This window comes from Salmo salar, chromosome ssa15 (genome assembly GCF_905237065.1).
Source record: "Salmo salar chromosome ssa15, Ssal_v3.1, whole genome shotgun sequence".
Classification (NCBI taxonomy): domain Eukaryota; kingdom Metazoa; phylum Chordata; class Actinopteri; order Salmoniformes; family Salmonidae; genus Salmo; species Salmo salar.
Genome location: NC_059456.1, coordinates 54,569,865 through 54,590,662, shown reverse-complemented (window position 1 = coordinate 54,590,662; position 20,798 = coordinate 54,569,865). Strand labels below are relative to the sequence as shown.

Genomic DNA, 20,798 nt, shown 5'->3' with positions numbered 1-20,798 from the left:
CAATTCTCATGCAGTATAATCTGTTTGACATAATTAGCAAAGACTGAAGGAGCAATTTTGGTCTTATATGCTCATGTGTCTAGGGAAGTTTTAACTTTCTCACATGGGGTTATATAACTGATCTAAGGCCGAAAAGCCAATTCTACTGTATGTAGATGCGCCGCAAACTGCTCTCAACCTGTGCCATTACAGAGACAACAATTGACCAAAACATGTTTCTCAAGTTTATTTCAATGCAGTTCAGGCAAGAGAAATTCCAGTGTAAACAAATGTCTCGTTCAACTTGATAATAACCCACCACCAGAAATATCTTTGAAATTCTGTTGGACTTGTAATACAATTGCAAATGTTACATTATAAAACATAAAAGTAATATGTATAAAATACGGCAATGAGCAGCCCGATAGAGTGATTGTGAAAGTAGCCTACAACGTTGAATTCAAAGACTTTAAAAAATGTGGTGTCGGTAAAACTACCTAAATACTCCTCTTCAACTACTGTCTGCTGGTTGTCACTGAGATTTTTTCTGGGCTACACCAAGGTAAACAGGTGACAAGATGTACAGCCCATGTGCCGAATGAATTTCAATGCCTAACCGTCAGACAAATAAGCCTTGTAGAGATGGTACACACATTTTGTAGAGATGGTCTTAGAATCAAATGTAGTGTACTGTGACCAAGACGTCTACTTTTCTCTGCACTTACAATATGAAAATATAATTTGTAATTTATGTAGCCTACAAAACCATATCAGCAATTCCTTTAAATTCTTTCTTGACTCTGGATTGGCTTTTTACAGGCCTTCAGTACATGAATGATTGGCTGCATTGGACTGCATGAATAGTCTCAGCTTGTAACAAATCCTCATGTTTGATCGCCACAGCACTAAATGAAAGCTGATGTCCCAGGTTCATTCCTGCCCTCCAGTAAGTTTGTGGAATAGTTCCTCGTCCAGTGTCTCATTCTGGTCTTTGGAGCGTGTTGAGAGGAAGATGTATCCTCCTATGTACTCATGAACCACCTTGCAGTCACAACTCACACAGGAGAAGGCTATTGACACGTTCTGGTCAAACTCTATGGCCACCTGGAGACATGAAACAACATGGATTATTACTGATTAATGTACTTTATAGATACATTTTCAGGAGAAACTGTTTTCTCAAAGGCAACCATTATCCTTTACTTTCTAATCTGTAAAAAGTAATCAATCAATTAAATGAATCAATGAACCAATCAATCAATCTAGAACCATTTACCTGTCTGATCTCCCAGTTGACATTCCACTGTCTCATGTTGGCGAACCTCCAGGTGGTGACAGGCAGGCCAGTGGACATGTCAATACGGATCAGACGGTTATAGGAGATACCCATCAACTCATCCTTCTTACTGCCTCGGAACCTGGAACACACACACATTCATAATGTCTTTATGTAACCATAGTGGTTTTGTGAACCATGACTGTGTGATGAGTAACTTTGCCTGGGACCTGAAGACTTACATTAGCTCCCTGAGCTAACTTCTAGGCTTTATCTCACTAACACAGTCTTGAGCTGTTTGAACCTGGGTGGTCACATTTACGTACCTGACAATGTAGTATTTGATACCAAACTCAGGCAGAGACTGCCAGGCCTGGATAAAGCGCATTTTAGCTTCATTGAGGGAGAGCCTGGCGATATTCTGATGGGCCTCCAGGATCCTCGCCGTCAGCTGGACAGGAGACAGAAAAGGGACATTTAGGCTACTTTACACTGACATTATGTCAATCATCTAACAAATACTGAAAGGGTCTGATTTCATTATTACTGAAACAGGATCCAAGTGGTAAATGTAAAGATCCAGTCCATTAAAAAAAATTGGAGGCCACTAACACTTCAGTGTTGTGATGCAAAAATGTATTCTATTATTATTCATCCTAAATCAGACAGGTTTTTTACATGGACAATACATTGGAGATAATATAAGACAAGTACTGGAAACAATAGAACACTATGAAAAATCTGGGGAAACAGGCCTGGTATTCATGGCTTTTGATAAAGTACGACTGGAGTTTATCTATAAATGCCTGGAATATTTTAATTTAGGAGAATCTCTTATAAAATGGGTTAAAGTTATGTATAGTAACCCTAGGTGTAAAATAGTAAATAATGGCTACTTCCCAGAAATGTTTTAACTGTCAAGAGGAATAAAACAAGGTTGTCCACTATCGGCATATCTATTTATTGCCATCTAAATGTTAGCTGCTAAAATCAGATCCAACAATAATATCAAGAGGTTAGAAATCCAGGGTTTAAAAACAAAGGTGTCATTGTAAGATGATTAATGTTTTCTTTTAAATCCACTATTTGGATCCCTCCACAGCCTCATAGAGCATCTAGATACTTTTTCTAACCCAATTACCAAATTATGATAAATGTACTATATTACGTATTAGATAACAAAAAAATACTACTTTTACATTACTGTGTAGTTTACCAATAAAATGGTCTGACGGGGATGTGGACATACTTGGTATACATATCCCGAAAGAAATTATCTGACTCCAATACATTTTTAGTTAAGATCTTGCTACCATGGAAATGAAAATGCCTGTCTATTTCTGGAAAAATCACCCTGATTAACTCTTTAGTCATATCCCAGTTTACTCATTTGCTTGTGGTTTTGCCTAAACCTAGCGACCCGTTTTTTTATTTATTATATGAGCAAACAATATTCAATTTTATTTGGGATGGCAAGCCAAACAAAATTAAAAGAGCATATTTATAGAATTAATATGAATTCGGAGGGCAGAAACTATTACATTTTAAAGCATTAGACCTCTTACTAATGGCGTCAGTCATACAAAAGTTATACTTAAATGCGAACTGGTTCTCTAGCAAATTAGTAAGAATGTCTCACCCCATGTTCAAGAATAGTATTTTTCCCTTTATTCAGTTTACAACCTCTCACTTTGATTATTTGAAAACTAAATCAATTCCAAAATATTGCTATTTTTTTTAACAAGCCATAGAAAGTTTGTTGCAATTTCAGTTTAATCCACCAGAAAAGAGAACAAATACAACAAATATTGCAGTTAAACTCAAATATACTAATTGATAAAAAATATACTATTTGATAAAAAACAAAACAGGTATAATCTAAGTAAATTAAATCATAAATAGGACGGGTGGAGTTGTCACACATGCAGCTAACAAAAACATATGGAAATGTCTGCTCTACCCAAAATTACAACCAACGAATTTCAGCATTGCCGCAAAAATGGAAGAGGCAAGTGGAAGGGGGAAAAAGTAAGGAACTTATGTCGGCCTTGCATTAAAGACCAAAATTGGTTAAAGAAAATTGTGTTAAATAAAAACAGATACCAGTTTAATTTAAAGACCAGAAATTGACAGCTGCGCCATATAGATTGCAAAATAGTTTGGAAGAGATTTACAATGCACCGATTCCATGACACATGGTTTATGAACTGATACACAAAACGACGCCAGATTCAAAATGTAACATTTTTCATTTTTAATTGTGCAAAATTCTTGCAACAAATATTTTGGCTTGCAAAAGTATTCACCCCCTTGGCATTTTTCCTATTTTGTTGCTTAACAATCTGGAATTGAAATTGATTTTTGGGGGATTTGTATCATTTGATTTACACAACATGCCTACCACTTTGAAGATGCTAAATATTTTTTATTGCGAAACAAACAAGAAATAAGGCAACAAAAAAAAAGAACTTGAGCATGCATAACGATTCACCCCCCCCCCCAAAGTCAATACTTTGTACACTGCGTGCACAATTATTAGGCAAGTGAGTATTCTGATCTTATCATTGTTTCTATTCACATTTTCGAACTCCAAACCATATAAACTTGAATGCTTATTGGATTTAATCATTTTCAAGTGATATGTATTTGTGTAATGAGGGAGGGTGTGGCAAAAGTGAATAACACCTTATCTCAGGGTGTGCATAATTATTAGGCAGCCTCATAACCTCAGGTAAAATTAGTCAAAAATTAATTTAACTGACACTGAAAAACCAAAAATGTAAAATGCCTTTCAGACGGATGCGACAGTCTTTAAATAGCTAAACTATTGAGGTGTGACCACCGGACATTCAAACGTTTTGTTGCGAATAGTCAACTGGGGCGCAAAAAAACGCATGGGGGAAGAAAAGGCGCAAATTAACTGCAAAAGACTTGAGAAGAATTAAACATCAAACTACCAGGAACCCATTATCCTCCAGTGCCACCGTATTCCAGAACTGCAACCTACCTGGAGTGTTCAGAAGTACAAGGTGTCAAGTGCTCAGAGACATGGCCAAGGTCAAGAAGACTGAAACAAGACCACCACTGAATAAGATTCATAAGTTGAAGCGTCAAGATTGGGCAAAGAAATACCCGAAGACAGATTTTTCAAAGGTTTTATGGACAGATGAAATGAAAGTGACTCTTAATGGACCAAATGGATAGGCCCGTGGCTGGATCAGTAATGGACACAGGGCACCACTTTGAGTCAGGTGCCAGCAAGATGAAGGAGGGGTACGGTATGGGATGCTATCATTGAGGATGAGGTAGTTGGACCTTTTCGCATTGAAGATGGACTGAAACTCAATTCCCAAACCTGCTGCCAGTTTCTGGAAGATTCTTCCGTCAAACAGTAGTACAGGAAGAAGTCCTCAGCATTCTAGAAGGCCATGATCTTTATGCAGGACAATGCTCTATCACATGCATCCAAGTACTCCACTGCTTGGCTAGCAAGCAAGGGCCTTAAAGAAGCCTGAATAATGACTTGGCCCCCTTCCTCACCTGACTTAAATCCTATTGAGAACTTGTGGGCCCTTCTCAAACGTGAGATTTACAGTGATGGAAGACAATACACCTTTTTGAACAGCATTTGGGAGGCTGTGGTTGCTGCTTCAGTGAAAATTTATTGTGAACAGATCAAGCAACTGACACTCAATGGATGGAAGGCTCATGGCAGTTATTGAAAATAAGGGTGGCTATACTGGTCACTGAATATTTTTGAAAGGCCAAAAATGTTATATAATTGTCATTTTGTGTTACTTATCTGTTACACTTACTCTAAAAATTGAGAATAAACAAGTGAGTTGAGAAATTATTTTTGTAATTTAGTTGCCTAATAATTCTGCACAATAATAGTTGCCTAATAATTGTGCACACATATATTTCCCTGAGAAAGACAACTCACTTTTCCTTTTGTTAAACATTCAGGTTTGAGGTTCAATAACATTTTGGATTGACTGAGAGCATTGTGTTTGTTCAACAATAAAATGAATCCCGAGGAACACAATTTGCCTAATAATTGTGCACACAGTGTAGAGCCACCTTTTGCAGCCATTACAGCTGCAAGTCTCTTGGGGTACGTCTCTATAAGCTTGGCACATCTAGCCACTGGGATTTTTGCCCATTCTTCAAGGCAAACTGCTCCAGCTCTTTCAAGTGGGATGGGTTCCGCTGGTGTACAGCAACCTTTAAGCCACACCACAGATTCTCAATTGGATTGAGGTCTGGGCTTTGACTAGGCCATTCCAAGACATTTAAATGTTTTCCGTTAAACCACTTGAGTGTTGCTTTAGCAGTATGCTTAGGGTCATTGTCCTGCTTGAAGGTGAACCTCCATCCCAGTCTCAAATCTCCGGAAGACTGAAACAGGTTTCCCTCAAGAATTTCCCTGTATATAGGCCATCCATCATTCCTTCAATTCTGACCAGTTCCCAGTCCCTGCCGATGAAAAACATTCCCACAGCATGATGCTGCCACCACCTTGCTTCACTGTGGGGGTGGCGTTCTTGGGGTGATGAGAGGTGTTGGGTTTGCGCCAGACATAGCGTTCTCATTGATGGCCAAAAAGCTACATTTTAGTCTCATCTGACCAGAGTACCTTCTTCCATATGTTTGGGGAGTCTCCCACATGCCTTTTGGCTAACACCAAATGTGTTTGCTTATTTTTTTCTTTAAGCAATGGCTTTTTTCTGGCCACTTTTCCGCAAAGCCCAGCTCTGTGTAGTGTACGGCTTAAAGTGATGATATGGACAGATACTCCAATCTCTGCTGTGGAGCTTTGCAGCTCTTTCAGGGTTAACTTTAGTCTCTTTGTTGCCTCTATGATTAATGCCCTCCTTGCCTGGTCCGTGAGTTTTGGTGGGCGGCCCTCCTTTGGCAGGTTTGTGGTGGTGCCATATTCTTTCAATTTTTTAATAATGGATTTAATGGTGCTCCGTGGGATGTTCAAAGTTTCAGATATTTTTTTATAACCCAACCCTGATCTGTACTTCTCCACAACCTTTGTCCCTGACCTGTTTGGAGAGCTCCTTGGTCTTCATGGTGCCACTTGTTTGGTGGTGTTGCAGACTCTGGGGCCTTTCAGAACAGGTGTATATATACTGAGATCATGTGACAGATCATATGACACTTAGATTGCACACAGGTGGACTTCAACTAATTATGTGACTTCTGAAGGTAATTGGTTGCACCAGATGTTATTTAGGGGCTTCATATCAAAGGGGGTGAATACATATGCACGCACCACTTTTCCATCTGTAATTTGTTTAGAATTTTTTGAAACAAGTGATTTTTTTTTCATTTCACTTCACCAAATTGGACTATTTTGTGTATGTCCATTACATGTAATCCAAATAAAAATCAATATAAATTACAGGTTGTAATGCAGCAAAACAGGAAAAATGCCACGGGGGTGAATACTTTTGCAAGGCACTGTATATACAGTAACTTCGGAAAGTATACAGACCCCTTGAATTTTTCCATATTTTGTTACGTTACAGCCTTATTCTAAAATTAATGAAATCGTTTTTCCCCTAATCAATCTACACACAATAGCCCATAATGACAAAGCAAATACAGGTGTTTAGACATTTTTGCTAATTTATTACAAATAGTAAACTGAAATATTCTATTTACATAAGTATTCAGACCCTTTACTCAGTACTTTGTTGAAGCACCTTTTGCAGCGATTACAGCATCAAATCTTCTTGGGTATGACGCTGCAAGCTTGGCACACCTGTATTTGGGGAGTTTTTCCCCATTCTTCTCTGCAGATCCTCTCAAGCTCTGTCAGGGTGGATGGGGAACGTCGCTGCACAACTATTTTCAGGTCTCTCCAGAGATGTTAGATCGGGTTCAAGTCCCGGCTCTGGCTAGGCAACTCAAGGACATTCAGAGACTTGTCCCGAAGCCACTTTTGCGTTGCCTTTCCCAGATCTGTGCCTCGACACAATCCTGTCTTGGCGCTTTACGGACAATTCCTTCGACCTCATGACTTATCTTTTGCTCTGACATGCTCTGTCAACTGTGGGACCTTATATAGACAGGTGTGCCTTTCTAATCAATTTGTAGAAACATCTCAAGGATGATCAATGGAAACAGGATGCACCTGAGCTCAATTTCGAGTCTCAAACATTTGTAAAAAACAGTTTTCGCTTTGTCATTATGGGGTATTGTGTGTAGATTGATGAGGAAAAATAAATAATTTAATCCATTTTAGAATAAGGCTGTAACGTAACAAAATGTGGAAATAGTCAAGGGGTCTGAATACTTTCTGAATGCACTGTATATATGTATGTATGTATATTGATATACATGTGGGTATGTATGTGTTTATGTATATATGTACATATATACAGTACCAGTCAAAAGTTGACACACCTACTTATTCAAAGGTTTTTCGTTATTTTTGACTATTTTCTACTTTGTAGAATAATAGTGAAGACATCAAAACTAACACATATGGAATCATGTACAGTAGTAACCCAAAAAAGTGTTAAACAAATGAAAATATATTTTAGATTCTTCAAAGTAGCCACCCTTTGCCTTGATGACAGCTTTGCACACTCGTGGCATTCTCTCAACCAGCTTCACCTGGAATGCTTTTCCAACAGTCTTGAAGGAGTTCCCACATATGCTGAGCACTTGTTGGCTGCATTTCCTTCACTCTGCAGTCCAACTCATCCCAAACCTTTTCAATTGGGTTGAGGTCGGGTGATTGTGGTGGCCATGTCATCTGATGCAGCACTCCATCATTCTCCTTGGTCAAATAACCCTTACACAGCCTGGAGGTGAGTTGGGTCATTGTCCTGTTGAAAAACAACTGATAGTCCCACTAAGCGCAAACCAGATGGGATGGCATATCGCTGCAGAATGCTGTGGTAGCCATGCTGGTTAAGTGTGCCTTGAATTTTAAATAAGTCATAGACAGTGTCACCAGCAAAGCATCCCCACACCTCCTCCTCCACGCTTCACGGTGGGAACCACACATGTGGAGATCTTTCGTTCAACTTCTCTGTGTCTCACAAAGACAGCGGTTGGAACCAAAAATTTGGACGAATCGGAACAAAGGACAGATTTCCACCGGTCTAATGTCCATTGCTCGTGCTTCTTGGCCGAAGCAAACCTCTTCTTCTTATTGGTGTCCTTTAGTAGTGGTTTCTTTGCAGCAATTCAACCATGAAGGCCTGGTTCATGCAGTCTCCTCTGAACAGTTGATGTTGAAATGTGTCTGTTATTTGAACTCTGTGAAACATTTATTTTGGCTGAAAGTTTCAAAGATCTTGACATTTTCCAGATTGACTGACCTTCATTTCTTAAAGTAATGATGGACTGTCGTTTCTCTTTGCTTATTTCAGCTGTCAATGCCATAATATGGACTTTTTACCAAATAGGACTATCATATACCACCCCTACCATGTCACAACACAACTGATTGGCTCAAACGCATTAAGAAGGAAAGAAATTCCACAAATTAACTTAACAAGGCACACCTGCTAATTGAAATGCATTCCAGGTGTCTACCTCATGAAGCTGGCTGAGAGAACGCCAAGAGTGTGCAAAGCAGTCATCAAGGCAAAGGGTGGCTACTTTAAAAAATCTCAAATATATACATTGTAGAAAAAAAACTGGAATGAGTAAGTGTGTACAAACTTTTGGAAGCTACAATCTGCAAAATTAAAGCTCATCTACCCAATAACGAAAAAAAAGAAGAAAACTACTGAAAGGGTGAGTGAATGGAATCGAATGGTCTGGGCGCCTACAGAGATGGTCGCCTCGCTTCGAGTCCTTAAACTCTGCAGTATTTTTTATTTTTTTTATGTATTATTTCTTACATTGTTACCCCAGGAAATCTTAAGTGTTATTACATACAGCCGGGAAGAACTATTGGATGTAAGAGCGACGTCAAATTACCAACATTACGACCAGGAATACGACTTTCCCGAAGCGGATCCTCTGTTTGGACCACCACCCAGGACAATGGATCTAATCCCAGTAGCCGACCCAAGACAACGGCGCCGCAGAAGGGGCAGACGGAGAGGCCTCCTGGTCAGGCTCCATAGACGTGCACATTGCCCACCTCTCCCTAGCATACTACTCGCCAATATCCAGTCTCTTGACAACAAGGTAGACAAAATTCAAGCAAGGGTTGCCTTCCAGAGAGACATCAGAGATTGTAACTTTCTCTGTTTCACGGAAACATGGTTCTCTCAGGATATGTTGTCGGAATCGGTTCAGTCACCGGGCTTCTCCATGCATCGTGCCGACAGAGATAAAGACCTCTCTGGGAAGAGGAAGAGCGGGGGTGTATGCTTCATGATTAACGACTCATGGTGAAATCATAACAACATACAGGAACTCAAGTCCTTTTGCTCACCCGATCAAATGCCGGCCATATTACCTTCCAAGAGAATTCTCATCAGTTATCGTCACAGCTGTGTACATTCCCCCTCAAGCAGACACCAAGATGGCCCTAAAGGAACTTCACTGGACTCTATGTAAACTGGAAACCATATATCCTGAGGCTGCATTTATTGTAGCTGGGGATTTTAACAAAGCAAATTTGAGAACAAGGCTACCTAAATTCTATCAGCATATTGATTGCACTACGCGCGTGGGTAATACACTAGACCACTGCTACTCTAACTTCCGCGATGCATACAAAGCCCTCCACCGCCCTCCCTTCGGCAAATCCGACCACGATGCCATCTTGCTCCTACCGTCTTATAGGCAGAAACTCAAACAGGATGTACCAGTGACTAGAACCATTCAACGCTGGTCTGACCAATTGGAAACCATGCTTCAAGATTGTTTTGATCACACGGACTGGGATATGTTCCGGTCAGCCTCAGAATAACATCGACCTATACTCTGACTCTGTGAGTGATTTCATAAGGAAGTGCATTGGAGATGTTGTACCCACTGTGACTATTAAAACCTACCCTAACCAGAAACCGTGGATGGATGGCGGCATTTGCACAAAACTGAAAGCACGAACCACCGTATTTAACCATGGAAAGAGGTCTGGGAATATGGCTGAATATAAACAGTGTAGTTATTCTCTCCGCAAGGCAATCAAACAAGCGAAATGCCGGTACAGGGACAAAGTGGAGTCAACGGCTTAGACATGAGACGTATGTGGCAGGGTCTACAGGAAATCACGGACTACAAAAAGAGTACCAGCCACATCACGGACACCGACGTCACGCTGCCAGACAAACTAAACACCTTTGCCTGCTTTGAGGATAATACAGTGCCACCGTCATGGCACGCTAACAAGAACTTTTAAGTTCTTCAGCGTACACAACAACGACAAACTGAAATGGTCCACCCACACAGACAGTGTAGTGATGACGGCGCAACAGCGCCGCTTCAACCTCAGGAGGCTGAAGAAATTAGGCTTTTTACCCAAAACCCTGACTAACTTCTACAGATCCACAATCGAGAGACATCCTGTAGGACTGTATCACAGCCTGGTACGGCAACTGCTCCGCCCTCAACCGCAAGGCTCTCCAGAGGGTGGTGCATCACCGGGTACAAACTACCTGCCCTCCATGACACCTATAGCACCCGATGTCACAGGCAAGCAAAAAAGATCAAACACAACAACGACCTGAGGCACTGCCTGTTCACACCGCTTCCATCCAGAAGGCGAGGTCAGTACAGGTGCATCAAAGCTGGAACCGAGAGACTGAAGAATAGCTTCCATCTCAAGGCCATCAGACTGCTAAACAGCCGTCACTAACACAGAGAGGCTGCTGCCTACATGAGACCCAATCACTGGCCACTTTAACAAATGGATCACTAGTCACTTTAAACAATTCCACTTTAATAATAATGTTTACATATCTTACATTACTCATATCATATGTATATACTGTATTTTATACCATCTAGTTGCAACTTGCCTATGCTGCTCGGCCATCACTCATCCATATATTTACATGTACATATTCTCATTCACCCCTTTTAGATTTGTGTGTATTTGGTAGTTGTTGGGGAACTGTTAGATTACTTGTTCGATTTTACTGCACGGTCGAAACTAGAAGCACAAGCATTTCGCTACACTCGCATTAACATCTGCTAACCATGTGTATGTGACCAATAAAATTTGATTTGAGATAAGTATTAGTGTCACTTGAGCCCTGTCAGAGATAATCAACTCTTTCTCCGGAGAGCTCTGGTGACATCCTCTCTCTGTCTATGGCTCACAAACACTGAATCATGAATGATCACTCTATATTGAAGATAGACCCCCACCTGTTTGGTCTTGTACTTCTTGGTGTATCTGGGTGAGACAAAGCACTCAGCGTTCATCTCCATGGCATCCAAGTCTGGAGCAGCCTGACCAGGAGGGGGCGCCAGACTTTTCATCTGCAGGAACGACTGGATGTTCTTCACCTCCGACCTGGACCAATCACAGTTTCTCTTGGTCAGTTTACAGTCACAACCCTACTAATGTGGTCCAAGGCATGTGAAGTATTAGGTAAAACAAGTCTGACCTGTAGGAGCTGTAAGCCATGGTCTTGCCCTTGGAGGCCAGGGTACAGGCTGCCTTCCACTTGGAATACTGTGTCTCCTGGATAAAAACAAAAATGTTACAACAATATGTAGGAGGAACAACGGAGTCATGTTGGTGGTGCCCCAACTTTAATAAACTAAAAAGTTAAATAAGAAATAGCATCTTACGTTGTCACAGCGGATGTAGACCTCGTTCATCCCATCAGCCACTGGGAGCAGCAGTTTGATTCCAAACTTCTTGTCCGTCACGTTGACGTCAGGGACCACCTCACATCCTCGGAGATGCAGCTGTTCTATGGGCTCTCCACTAGCTGTCTCTTTGTTCTTGTAGTAGGAGATGGTGGTGTCTTTAAACACGAACCAATACTCCTTAAACGGACGCAACGTCAGTCTTTTAGGCCTGGTTACGAAACAAAAAAGCTCTGTGAGGAAAACCATGAACAGGTTGTGTCCCCACACAGTCACACTGTTGCACATTCAATGTTGCTGTGTGAACTGTCTGTGTCATGGACTCCAGGCTATATACAGCATGGCACATTAACCTTTCCTTATCTAAAGTGAAATGGCATTTTATTTCTGCTACTTATCATTCAAGGTCTCTTTGACTTATGTTTCCATCTGTTCCATAGATATAGAGGTACAGTATACAATACATTGTGTGTTTCTGGGCAAATACAGGGGCCCTCAGGATTTACCTGAACAGCTTGAGGGAGTCTGCCAGCTTTGGAACGTCTGTGATGTCTTCCTGTGGGGCGGGAACAAGCAACTGTCAATTATCTTGTGACTTAGTGACATCACGTTGAGACATGCAATCTAAGCAGACTACCCATCAACCCCTGCTTAAATACAGGTGTTGAACCCGCTGAAACGGTTGAAAACAAACGGTAGCAAACAAATGACATACACACTTGTTTATAATTTATATGTAAAGAACATGAATCCTTCATATGTATAAAATCTACACTAACCAGTATTCTGTCTGTATTTCCTCCTTCAAGTGTGACCTCTAGATTGGATAGGGCAGCCTCTACTTCATCCATCTCTGGTTCGTTGGAGAAGTCCAGAGGTTCCGTGGACATGGTCATCTTGCATATGTGATACTGAAACAATATTGACATAAATCATTAATAATCAGTGAATGATGGGAATTGGGGGATATATCATACTAAGAGCAACAGGGGATTTTACAATACACCACAGATAAGAAGAGTACGAAACTAACAGACAACTTTGAAAAACAAAATATACCCAGCCTTTAGCTGTCTAAATGGCAGGTTTGAACCCTAAAACAGATTTTAGTTCAACACTTGAGGCCAGATGATGACACAAGACTGGGAGGGAGAGAGAGCCCTGTGATTCCAGTAATTATGCAGGTGAGAGCAATAACCATCTCAGGGATTTCACAACGGTTTTTATATCAGCCTAGAACATGGAAAAAGATACTACTGTAAGTCGCTCTGGATAAGAGCGTCTGCTAAATAACTAAATTGTTAAAAATTTTAAATTATATCAAAGTCAGAGATGAAGAACATTTAAGTCATAAGTTTTTCGCTTCATAGTTTTTTGTTAGTTATATTTTCTCACCCAGAGGAGTACAGGGTGATAACCAGATGTCCCTCCCTCTTTCCTATGGGATTTTCCTCCTGTCCCAACAGGCCTTCTCTTGGAATGAGACTCCAAACTGGTTCTCCCAGATGGACAATAGTGTGAGAGTGTGTGTGTGTGTTCATGCGTGCTCGCGAGTGTGTATGTGTGCATGTATGTTTGAATGTGTGACGTGCGTGGGGGCAGGTGTGAGTTTGTATGCGTGTTCATGTGTGTGTCTACCTGTAAGGAGGCGAACATTAGCATTTCCTCCTCAGTGCAGTCGATCTCCTCCAGTAGGATGGACCAGCGAGCCTGTTCATACAGCTGGGTTATCCTCACAGCATCATACTGAAACACACACAAATCAGTCAATGTTAGGGTTAGGCATCGGGTTATGGTTACAGTTAGTCTCACCAAAGGGTTGAGGTTCAGTGATATTCAAACTCCCACATCGGGTTAAGGTTAGGGTAACCTTTGGGTTGAGGTCGAAGAAGCAGTGGTATTTGAAGCGTAGCTGCAGTCTGTCATCTTCTCCGATGCCCTGTTCCATCAAGGAGCGGGAGGAGTCCAGCCACCTGTCAATCACACCAGCAGCATGTCACAGTCAACCAGGAAGTTATGTGCTCAGGGGAGAGACAGAGTACTGCCCTCCAGCATAGCAACAACTAGCGTCTTTTCTACCTGTCCAGCCATAGAGTCTGGTTCCTCTCAAGGTTTATTCGTTCCAATGGAGTTTTTGTTTCTGAGTAACTCTTACCCTGCGTTGATGATGGCTTTATCCACCATGGACAGCTGCTGGTACATCTTGGACAACTCTGCAGGGGGCAGGTTGGGCTGGCTGGAGGTCAGTGGGTTGTCCCCAAACCACAGGCTGGTGGCCGAGGCAGGAGTCCCGTTCTCTGGGTCGTAGGTGGGCACCATGGTCTTACTGTACAGGGGACTGCCTGGAGGGGTCAGGTGGAGGAGGAGATACAACTCAGGGCCCATATTCATAAGGGCTCTGAGTGAGAATGCTGATCTAGAATCAGTTTAGCCTTTAGCCTAGGAGTGAGGCCTCATGGGAACAGAGAGGATTGTGGGGGCGAAATGGCCCTGTCTACATTTGTTTAAAAGCAGCAGAGCCTTTAACTCAGAAATAATTCCTTTGAAACGGTTCAGAGCAACTGTCAAAATGAGGCTGGTTTTATGAGTTGGTGTGGAATCCTCAGCTGCCCTATACCGTAGCTACTGTACACTCACACAGACTCAGAAAGTGTGTGTGTCTGCGTTTCAGAGTATGCGTTAACGAAAGCCTTGAGAACAAAGCAGTGAACTATAGCTTCTATTCTTTCAGATTTCCTTAATGATTGCTGTATTCTTTTAGATCTTCAGAAACTTTATAGAATTCTCCATTCCTTCTTAGATTGTTTCAGAAGTCTACAGAAGCCACCATGTGGGCGGAATCTGGTGGTGGTGTGAGACATAAAAGTCAGTAGCGATCCACTTTGAGTTAGCCAGAGGTTCGAAACCTCGACTGTGTTGCAGTAGTGATATATTAAATCCCTTCACAGCGTGATTGAAACAGACCATCGCGATATGAGGAGAGTTTAAGCCAGCCTAACTTCTCAATGAGGATAACTTAGCCTAAGGGCCTGATGGTTTCTATGATTCAACAAAGCTATATTGACAGAGAGACGACAATAAAGGGGTTGGCTAAAGCAGAAACCGGCTGTCACCAGGATATGGCTAACTGGCTAACTTGGTTGAAAAATCGTCACATGAGAACAGATTGGAAGAATCTGACCATTGAAGGTACAGTATATCTAATAACACATCATTAACATTGTATTCATATGCTTATAACACGCTAATAACACTGTCTCTCACCTGTTCCCCCAGAGCCTCCACTGATGATGTCCATGTCTAAGATGTCGTCCAGTGCTGGGTTCTTGTCTTTCTTCTTCTTTTTCTTGGACGGGTCATCTGGAGGCTTCAGCAGGGACAGCTCCTCTGGCCTCCTGATGTCTGGAGGAGAGAGAGGAATGTCAAGGAGAGATCCTACCTCTAGACTTCCTCTAGAATACACCCTAACCCCTTCCCTCTCCTATGGCCTCCTGATGTCCAGAAAAAGGAAGACCAGGTCAAGGGAGACACTGCACCCTAGATCCTAGCCCTATATCCTTACTTCTAGATTTAAACCCCTACCCCATAGGTCCTTGCCCCCCCCCCCCCCACCCACTCACCCACTCACTCACTCACTCATCCCTCAGCCCTGGTGAAGATGTGAGAGGACTGGAGAAGTATGAACAATATGGCGAACATTTCTCGTATTGGGAACTTCCCCATATTAAACACTGACCTAGTTCTTTCAGAGCTGCACTATTGCCCGGTTAGGGTACTCACTGAGCGCTCTGCAGATCTCAGCGACGGTCTTAAAGACGACGGCAGAGTAGCTGACAGTGAGTTTGACCATTTTCATGTTGGGCAGCTGCAGACACAGGGGTTTGTGCTGGGGAGTGTAGCGCAGGTCAGCGTCCGCCTGGACACCGTACTTGTCCAGGGTCCAGTGGGTCTTCAGAAGCCAACAGCTCCTCTGGTCCCACCACAGAGCATGGTCTGACCAGTCCTGAGGGGCCTCTGGCGGAGAGAGGGAGAGAAGGGAAAGAGAGGGGTTATGGTTGGGTAAAAGGACAGAATTTTCTCAAAGTACAAACATTGCCATTGCCAGTATCATTTTATATTTCATCCACAATTCAAATTGATATTCAATTGTCTAAGAACAATTTCAGCATGGTGTATGTGTACGTTTCTGACTATACGGGAAAGCTTCTGCCCATTAGTTTACTCCAAACAAACCACCTGCAATAGGCATAAGAAGTCCCCACAGGAAGCAGATGGGTGTGGCTTGATGATTCTCTAAGACATCATGTTGTGAGCGTTATTTCTAAACCCAGACCACTGTTAGTCCAGTCTGATGACTGGCCACTGAGTCATATCTGGCTTAATCATATACATGTAGTCATATGCCTACTTAACGCTGACATAACAAACACAACACACCTTGCCTTAGGCCACTTTCATGCTGTCTTCCCATGGGGAAGTCCCTAATGTCTAATCCTCCTGGATGAACACAGCCTGTGTCTTAAATCACACCCTATTGCCCATGTAGTGCACTCATTTTGTAGACATAATAACTGTCAAATATAGCGCACTACACAGGGAATAGGGTCTTTGGGAGATTTCTCCCAGGTGAATAGATATGAGAAAAAGTGGTGAACTTCAGCCATTCAGGCTGTGGTACTGAAGCATTGTGGGAAAACAATACTACTCAGCAGTATAGAGGAATGTAGGGCAAACCAGGGTGTGTTCTCCAGTCTAGTACTGTGGCTGAGAGAAAGAGAGAGAGAGAGAGAGAGACTCACTGATCTTCTCCACCAGTTTGAGCATGAGTCCTCCGATGTGCAGGTCTCCCTTGACTCGGAGTTTAAACTTCATGCCCTCATCTCCATCTCTCTGGTTCACCTGGACTGACAGCTCCCATGACGTTTTACCATACTCTGCCGTGGATACCATGGCCCTGCCTGGAGAGGAGGGGAGAGAGGGAGGTTAGCAGAAGGATAAAGGACTTAATAGCAAATGTATTGGTGAAAAGTGCTGTATGAATGAAAATATGATTGAGCGACTGATCCTGCTGTGGCTTCCCCAATAACACTGACTGAAGACAGGTCAGTGAAAGGGCATGTCATCTGTTGTACTGGCTGACTGAAAGCAGTGTCTGAGGTGGTGCTACATTTATGAATAAAACATCCATTCACACATATATCCATGTGCAGAAACCATTGGGCTACTGCCAGAGGTAAAGCAAAACAGCGTAAACGTACAGTAAAACACTTTGGTTTCCTAGTAGAATGTAGAATGCCACAGCTGGTCTGGAGGAAAACAACTACTGCACTACATGTAATTAGAGTTGTTCTGAAAGGGCTTCTGCAAACAGATGAGATCAAAGAGTAATGAAGAAAGAGAGGAGGATAGAGAGAGAGGGGTAAAGTAAAATACAGTTCTTGGACAGAGAGTAATGGAGAAAGAGAGGAGGGAGAGAGACCCTGCAAGTTAGAAGTTTTCTAAGACAAAAGTTACCCCCCCCTCCCCCGCTCCACACAAACATATATCTCCCATCCCATGAATAAGTGGTAGAGGGGAACCAAGGGAGAAGAAAAGGGGATAGGGAGCGAGGGAGGACTATGGGTTCCATCCATGGAATGTGTGACGAGCAGGGACACGAATCTGGCGCAGGAGAGACTATGCAAAACAACCACAAAACCTAGATCTGTCTCTCTATCTATCATCCCTGTCTTAATTCCCGGTAAACAATGAGGGGGACACACACAGAACAATGGCAGAAACTTACCGAGCTGCTCAGAGTCTCAGTCAGATTGTCGCCCTAGGCTATGTAGAAATACCTGTCTCATTGTTTCTCTTTAGATAGTACGAATACCTGAAGTATGTCAGCTGGACAGCTATAGAGGGGGACTATTGTTAAGTGTTTTGAAAAATGTATTTTAAGTTAAAAATAATAGCCTATGATTTTAAGGTTGATACTTGTTAAAGCATTGAGTTAATAGAGAACACAATGTGTCATTGTGATCCTCTCACTCGCTTCACATAGCTGTGGGGTCTGAACCTGTCAATACTAGTGTCTGCAGGGTACAGAGAGGGTGTGCTGTAACTTTACACCCTCACAGAGACAGCCAAAATAGGCCTACTGTGCATTAATAAGCAAACCACCAGGACAAAAAATATGGAGCACAAACAAAAAACAAAGAACAAAGCGTGATGGAAAAACATGGTTTGCATTTATAGCCAGGCCTTGGGAAGTCAATAGTTGTAGGCTACAATATCCTACAGTATTCAAAACGAAGATGTTGCACCAAATGAGATACAGTGTAGACTACTTCACACATGAAAATACAAAACAAGGGCAGTGGAGAACATGTTATTGAGCCCAGATTCCATGCTTGTTTTGCAGCAATAAATTATAATTATTTTTATTCACATGAGGAAATCTAGAAGAAAATAACCATCTCTAGCTCTCATAAAAATGTTCTGAAACTCTATGGTGAAATATGAATTTAAAAAAACTTGACTATAAAATAGATTTTCAGGTTATGGGAGAGTGGGGTAAATTGAGCTAAAGGGGTACGCAGAGACACCCTTGTTTCTAGGAAACCATACACAAAATGTATAATTTCACCAAATATTTAGGAAGAGGTCATCATTTCATGGGGAAAAAAGTTGTAAGCAAGTTAGGTCCAAATTCTACCAAGTCAAATTTCCCTTGCGGGAGTTATGCTGAATGTTAGAAAATGGCTCAACTTACCTCACTTTCCCCTACATTTAGTAGACTAGCATATGCCATAGCAAATGTGCTATCTAGGGCTACAGTAGACTGTATACTAGCCCACCGCATATAGGCCTACAAAGCTAAAACTTTACCCGAACCTCAGCCAGGTGTACAGGCTACAATCTCTATTCACTCCCTTTCATCGCAGGTAGCCCTCTAAAACCAAATTAACTGTAACCCAAACACATGTAAAATAGAAAACTCACCTTTATCAAAGTATTTAAAAAATATATATATATACTATTCCGTCTCTGAAATATTTTTTCCTTCTTCTGTTGTGAGTGTGGTGCGGTCTGTTGTCCCGTTCCCTCAGGTACCCGCCCAGTTCACACAGGTAAGGAAACAAGCCTAGTCCAGTCCACGTTCAACAAAATAACCCCACTTATTAAACGGTCAAATAAAGCTTCAGCTTTGACGTGTAAAATGTTTCAGTAGCGTATGAAGTTCACCTGCCCGTATTGGCCTACTCACGAAACTAGCATGTGGCGTAGGCTGTACACATGATGTTATAGTCTTGTTTAACTCTACAAGGCTAACTAGCATTCGGGAATGGGTGTGTTGGGGGGGGGGACAGGTCAACTTCCTATTCAGGCTAGTCTTGACTTTTATGAACCAGTCAGTCAACGCACCTTCCCTTACTTTAATAACGTCGTCATACCCACAAACATCCTGTCTCCGTGTGTAAATCCGTATGAATCATAACACTGACTCAATGTGTAGTCACGATAGTTGCACTTATGTAATGTAGCCCGTTTGTGTATTTTTGTTGTTGTTGACGTTGTGGCAATACACATGCGTTCATAAAACTAAAGATCAAATATAATTTGAGTTACAGTTCAACATGTTAGGCTACATAGGACATTCAACATTTAGAAACTGCATTTATTGAAACACAGAATAGTATTTGAAAGTAGACCTACAGAGGTAACGATGACTCAAGCCTGCCACTAACTGGATACTAGTGGTGGACAGAGCATACAGGAGTAGCCAACCCTTACCTTGAACGACTCAAACTGAATTCGTCCGCTGCTCTATGTTTACTACGCAGCCTATGCCACGTTCATATACTAGTCGGAACTAGGAAACTGGTTCGTTGAACGCTGCACCTGTTTAACTACAACCAGTTGGTTAGTCGGAAATGTCCGAGTTTCCTAGTTCTGACTAGCACGTGAACAAGGCACTTGCTCAATCTGAGACTGCCACCACCATTTAAGTATTTTGTGGTGATGTCAAAATATAAATCAAATCACATGTTATTTGTCATATGTCTTGTAAACAACAGGTGTAGACTGACAGTGAAATGCTTAAGCAACGCATGGATACTTTTCCAACAATGCAGATTTAAAGATAAAAAATACAATAAAAAATAGAAATAGTGACGAGGAATAAATAAACAATGAATAACGATTAACAATAACGAGTAAAATATATATGTACATAGCCCATCTGTAAATAGCCCATCCAACTACTTCATCCCCATACTGTATTTATTTATTTATTTATTTATTTATCTTGTTCCTTTGAACCGCAGTATCTCTACTTGCACATTCATCTTCTGCAGATCAATCACTCCAGTGTTTAATTGGTATATTGTAATTACTTCGCCACCGTGGCCTATTTATTGCCTTACGTCCCTTATCTTACCTCATTTGCACAAACTTTATATATACTTTTTTTTCTACTGTATTATTGACTATATGTTTGTTTATTCCATGTGTAACTCTGTGTTGTTGTATGTGTCAAACTGCTTTGCTATATTCTTGGCTAGGTCGCAGTTGTAAATGAGAACTTGTTCTCAACTAGCCTACCTGGGTAAATAAAGGTGAAATATTTTTAAATTACGGCTATATACAGGGAGTACCAGTACCGAATCGATGTGCAGGGGTATGAGGTAATTGAGGTAGCTGTATACATATAGGTAGGGGTAAAGTGACTACGCAAATGAGAGGTGGATCATCTCTAACCAATCAGAATTTTCATAAACGCCGCTTTACCCACTCGTGTTTTGGCTCTGGCCGA

The 20,798-nt window shown here is 41.7% G+C and overlaps 1 protein-coding gene across 2 annotated transcripts; it reads right to left on the bottom strand.

Moving 5' to 3' along the window:
* Window positions 1-211: 211 nt before the first annotated feature.
* On the bottom strand, window positions 212-19,865 carry LOC106571740 (fermitin family homolog 1). Of its 2 annotated transcripts, none has more exons than XM_014145142.2 (15): window positions 19,778-19,865; window positions 16,801-16,959; window positions 15,782-16,015; window positions 15,266-15,403; window positions 14,157-14,343; window positions 13,872-13,974; window positions 13,640-13,747; window positions 12,781-12,912; window positions 12,508-12,557; window positions 11,981-12,212; window positions 11,794-11,870; window positions 11,552-11,699; window positions 1,582-1,706; window positions 1,256-1,397; window positions 212-1,083 (listed from the first exon to the last, which is right to left on the bottom strand). In XM_014145142.2, exons 2-15 carry the CDS (start codon window positions 16,949-16,951, stop codon window positions 910-912), a joined length of 2,001 nt encoding a protein of 666 aa, XP_014000617.1. In that variant the 5' UTR covers window positions 16,952-16,959; window positions 19,778-19,865; the 3' UTR covers window positions 212-909. The 2 variants fall into 2 exon arrangements, with proteins under 2 accessions (XP_014000617.1, XP_014000616.1); XM_014145141.2 differs by lacking the exon at window positions 19,778-19,865 and adding an exon at window positions 18,986-19,336.
* Window positions 19,866-20,798: the final 933 nt, after the last annotated feature.

Bases quoted from the DNA above. Each gene is read 5' to 3' on its own strand.
- LOC106571740 (XM_014145142.2), bottom strand. From the start codon at position 16,951: ATGGTATCCACGGCAGAGTATGGTAAAACGTCATGGGAGCTGTCAGTC. The intron at 13,748-13,871 runs GTTACCCTAACC...TGTGTGTTTCAG, and splicing joins TCTTCGACCTCAACCCAAAG to TATGATGCTGTGAGGATAAC. The intron at 1,707-11,551 runs GTGGGGGTCTAT...TCTCCTGTCCAG, and splicing joins AGAAGTACAAGACCAAACAG to CTGACGGCGAGGATCCTGGA.